The sequence below is a fragment of the Mastomys coucha genome, unplaced genomic scaffold (genome assembly GCF_008632895.1).
Source record: "Mastomys coucha isolate ucsf_1 unplaced genomic scaffold, UCSF_Mcou_1 pScaffold15, whole genome shotgun sequence".
NCBI lineage: Eukaryota > Metazoa > Chordata > Mammalia > Rodentia > Muridae > Mastomys > Mastomys coucha.
In genome coordinates this window covers 90,626,950-90,631,352 of record NW_022196897.1, presented here as the reverse complement: position 1 = coordinate 90,631,352, position 4,403 = coordinate 90,626,950, and the positions used below count along the sequence as shown (strand labels likewise).

Here is a 4,403-nt window from a genome sequence, read left to right as displayed (position 1 = left end):
CAGACCTAGACAGAGGCAGACAGAGACAAAGAGAGACAGAGACAAAGAGAGACAGAGTTACATCTAGCCAGTCCCCAGCTCCTAAGAAGGGACAGGCCCCATCTCAACAGTGCCCACTCCCACATCACGCTCTTCCTGACCGCTGGGACCAAGGTCTTCACACCAGGAACTGTTCCAGAGCCCCTCCCCTTATAGCTACTAGAATAACATCGATGACACTCTAGCAATAGACAGGAAGGATGTCTGTGCCTGTTGCCACCACTCCCCAGAAGGGAAGAGGCTTCCAGCCGCGAGTGCAGTCCACTCTTGGACTTGACCCCACTGAGACTGTGGCCTCTGGGTAGCATGCTGGCTCTGCAGAGCTTGCCCAGGACCACTTTCTGGATAGGGAGGGGGAGAATGCATATGTCCCCCGCGGCTCCTTGGTTTCTCTTCCTCCTGCCTGATGAAAAGTGGTGCGAAATCCAAGATTCGATTAGATAGGATGGGTTTCTATTTTCAATAGAAATGTTTTCGAAGTCAGAGCACTCCGGAGGGCAAAATTAGAAAAGAAAGGGCTTTATGCCTCGATACCGGGATGGGAGAGAAAGACTAGCCCCAGGATCAATGCACCTGAGGCCCTAGGTTGCACTGATGCACTGCGGTCTCCATAGTCTACAGCAAGGACGCTCCCCTCCTCCACCTCAGGGACTGAAGGTCCCCAGGCGCGGCCATTCCCCCACCCAATCTCCCACGACAGAGGCTTTTCCTTCCTTCATTACCTCACTACCTCCTTCCCTTGACGTCAGCCCCCCGGAGTCAAGGGGCGGGAGGATGGGAATGGGTTTGGGGCAGTCGGTGTCAGGATCCCCATAGTACGGGGGCGGGAGCGGGGAGGAGGGAGCGGTGAGGTAATGCGCACCCAATCCTCTGCAGCCAAGACAAGGCGCGCAGCACCTTCTAGCCTGTCATGGACCTGTGTGTGTGCATTGTGGTTACTAAGCAACGCTATCTGCGACGCGGGATGCCCGCCAAGTTCACCCAAAGTTGAAGAATAAATTTGGGGAAGAAAAGGTGGAGAGTGGAACTAGAAACCAGAGGAGGGGGAGGGAGCAGAGTTTAAATGAGGAGAAAAGTCGAACTTCCTTCTCCCGGGAGCAAGAAGGGTTTGCTTGCCTACGCAGACGTCTCCATGAGCACCATCTCTAGCAAATGCCCCCAGAGCGCGCACAGGGCAGCCACAAAACATGTCCACAAAATATTGCCACATGCCAAAACTCTAGAGGTCAAGGGTGAGAGGAAGGATGTGGCCTACTGTTTAAGTAGTTTGGCCTGGGTGATCAATTGACACGGAAGGCTTTTAACTAGAAGGACAGGGTTGGAGTGGACTTGGTACTTTTTTTTTGGGGGGGGGAGGGTCTGGGCAAGTTAAAGGCTCCAGCAAAGACCATTAAGAAATAACTCATGAGCCGAGCAGTGGTGGTACACGCCTTTAATCCCAGTACTGGGGGCGGGGGGCCGCAGTTCGAGGCCAGCCTGGTCTACAGAGTGAATTCCAGGATAGCCAGGGCAACACAGAGAAACCCTGTCTTGGAGAAAGAAAAGAAAAGGAAAGGAAAGGAAAGGAAAGGAAAGGAAAGGAATAACTCATGACCGTTTATAGTGGCACATGCCTTTAATCTCAGCAGTCTGGAGACCGAGGCAGGCGGATTCATCGGTTCGAGGCCAGACTAGTCTACAAAACAACTACCAGGGCAGTCAGAAAAAAATCCTGTCTCGAAAAACCAAAGACAAGAAATAACCCTTCGAAGCAGCAGCTCCCTTTTTATCTCTAAACACAAAGGCCTTCGTTTACGAAAAGCAATAACCCAAGGCACTTGCTTTAATTTGAGTGTCTGGGTCTAAAGACTTCTTTTGCCTCCCGTTGTGTTGTCAGCAATGCCCAGGGTCAAGCATTCCCTCCCTCGTCGCCAGCTCACCAGCACCTCATGGATTTCCAAGACCTAGTCTCGGTGCTCCGCGCCTTCTTACCTGCTGTAGGGTGTCCTCAGGAGCAGGGCCTGGCTGCCTGTGCAACTGTCAGTAGGGGTGTGGCAGCCATACACCGGAGGTGGCACCGAGTACTGCTGCTCGCCTGCCAGAGAGCCAAGGGCAGCAGTGAGCGAGACTCGAGAGTGTGAGGCACCCGCAGGGGTTCTGGTGCGGGCTGGGGCTGCGGGGGGAGGGTTCGGGAGGGCGCGTGCTGAGCCTCGGGTGGTGAGGTCTGGCTCCAGCTGTGTGACAGCGAAGCCACCTCAATTCAAGGACTACTTCCTCACTTAGGTTGCATTGCAGTCGCTCTCTGGCATTGGTAGCCTTGACTGAGGGACTTTTTTTTTCTTAGTATTCTTTGAATTCGATCTTTCGAATAGGGTAAATCAAGCTAGTATTTCAAAGGTCCCTTTAAATGTCTCTACTCGCTTCCCCAATTTGCTAGGGATTGAAAATTCGGATAGGACGCGGTAATATAGATGGAGGCATCCAGTAAAGACCCGCATCTTTCCCACTCACTTACCCAGAGAGCCCTGCTGGCTCATGGGGTCCTCGTGTTTGAAGGAATGGTTGGGGAACTGTGCCGCATGATGCGAGGGCGTGTGGCCATAGCTGGGCGCCCCTTCGAAAGTGACCGTGCTGTATCCTGAAGAAGCGACAGGAAAAAAACACAGAGTCAATTAGGTTCCTGAAAAGGCAGGGACGTTGGCAGGACTCGAACCCGGGTAGCAGTGGGCACCTGATCTCCGAATTCGCGCCAGCAGTAGAGTCATCCTCTGCCACCCCACCCCCTCCTTCTAGGACTTCAGGCTTGAAGCGGTGGGGGGTGGGGAGGACCAAACTCTGTGGTGGGAACTAATCCCATCCTTTTTCCCAAATAAGATTCCAAAGTCCCCGCTTTTCCCCAGTTCTTCAGTGTCTGTCTTCCATTGCTGAATCGAGCCCCCAGCAAGCTGGGTGTAAAAACCGTCGCCCGCCTGGCGGAGAAACTGTCTTTCTTAAAAACAAACAACACCATGGCTCTCGCACTGGGGCGGCTCGGCCCAGAGGACTGGGTTTCCTCTGCTGACCCCACTTTGACTCAGGGCTGTAAATCAAGGGCCTGCGCACCAACTTTCATTAATTACTCTGAGCCAGTTCAACGGTCTGCGCTTTAAATGGAGAGAGTAATTGCCAGGGCATGTTACCTCTCTGCGCTGCACAGCCTGACACCAAAACACCGAAAGCCTTTAGGAAAGCTTGTGGGGGCTGGCGGGGAAGGACCCTTCCAGTTAGGGCGAATTCTTCTGCTCCTGCCACGCCTACCTGGAGCCCAGAGGGCTCAGTTCTGCCCACAGCTGTGGTGACCAACCTTCTTGTCCTACAGGCCAGAAGGCCGTTACTGTCCCTACCTATCCCCATGTAGCAGAGTCTCAGCCCCTCTGTCTTAGTTTTCCTGTGAGAAGCTAAGGCTAGCTCCCCTGGCTCTCAAATGAATGAAAATCAATAGGGAGTCTTGAAAATTTTATTCTTTCCTGGTATTGTTACTAAGTTTCTATAAACACATTCCCCACCTGTTGTGCCAAAGCTCAAGTTGGGTGTGCAAGCCGGCATCTTAAGGATCCTTCTAGGTACTTCACTGGGGTAGGGCCTCCTCCTCCCCTCTTGGTGAAGTTCAGAAGAGAGAACCAGGACTTGCGGGATAGAATGCAAATGAGAGCTGACCCTCACAGAATGGCTACTCCCCGTCCCTTCAGTAGCCTCCTTCAGTAGCCCCAGTGGCTTCCTACTGAGCAGTCTCTAAATTCTAGGGGCCGAAGTAGAACAAAGTGCCCACCTGAAGTGGAAATTCCTGGTTTCTTTGGGGAGGCAGTTATATCATGTGATGTTTTACCCACCGAGGTCCTTCAATCGATAAGGATTTGCTGAGACTAGTCATTCAGTACAGAGACAGCAGGCCAGCTATCTCCAATGTCAAAATACCGAGGGGACACCCACTGCCCAAACAAAAACAAGAGCTTCCATCCTTTCGGGGTTACTCCTGAGCAGTCAATGTACGATACCGATTGTGGTGTTTTACAGCGAAGGGGAGAATGGGTGTACCATGGGAATTACCAAGTTGTACCCTGGGAAGGCTTGGGTGCCCCCAGGAGAACTCTGGTTAGTGACTGAGGAATCAGCCAGCTTTTCAACCTGGGTGAGCCCCGAGTTTCTCTGCTTCTGAAGTGAAGAAAGATAATCCCCAACCCTAATAACTCTTGGGTGTGGATTAATAAGTACATATTGCCTTTCAGAGTCTTCCTTTTGAGAAACAAGGCCTGGTTTCACTTGAGGCCTACAGCTTACAAACGAAATATGGGTCCAGGCACCCATCCGAGTTTCCCCAACAGAAATACGGAGTTTGTGAAAGAGTC

At 52.4% G+C, this 4,403-nt stretch overlaps 1 protein-coding gene across 7 annotated transcripts in view; it reads right to left on the bottom strand.

Moving 5' to 3' along the window:
- The window catches only part of Wt1 (WT1 transcription factor), a 48,177-nt gene that overhangs the window by 39,155 nt on the left and 4,619 nt on the right, over positions 1 to 4,403 (bottom strand). For 5 of the 7 annotated variants that reach the window (XM_031371235.1, XM_031371236.1, XM_031371237.1 and 2 more), the window contains exons 2-3: positions 2,534 to 2,656; positions 2,011 to 2,113 (exon numbers count right to left, since the gene is read on the bottom strand). In XM_031371235.1, coding sequence (XP_031227095.1) covers positions 2,011 to 2,113; positions 2,534 to 2,656 — 226 coding nt within the window. Of the gene's footprint in view, positions 1 to 761; positions 928 to 2,010; positions 2,114 to 2,533; positions 2,657 to 4,403 lie in introns of those variants that run through there. The other 2 variants (XM_031371241.1, XM_031371242.1) reach the window with 1 other exon arrangement.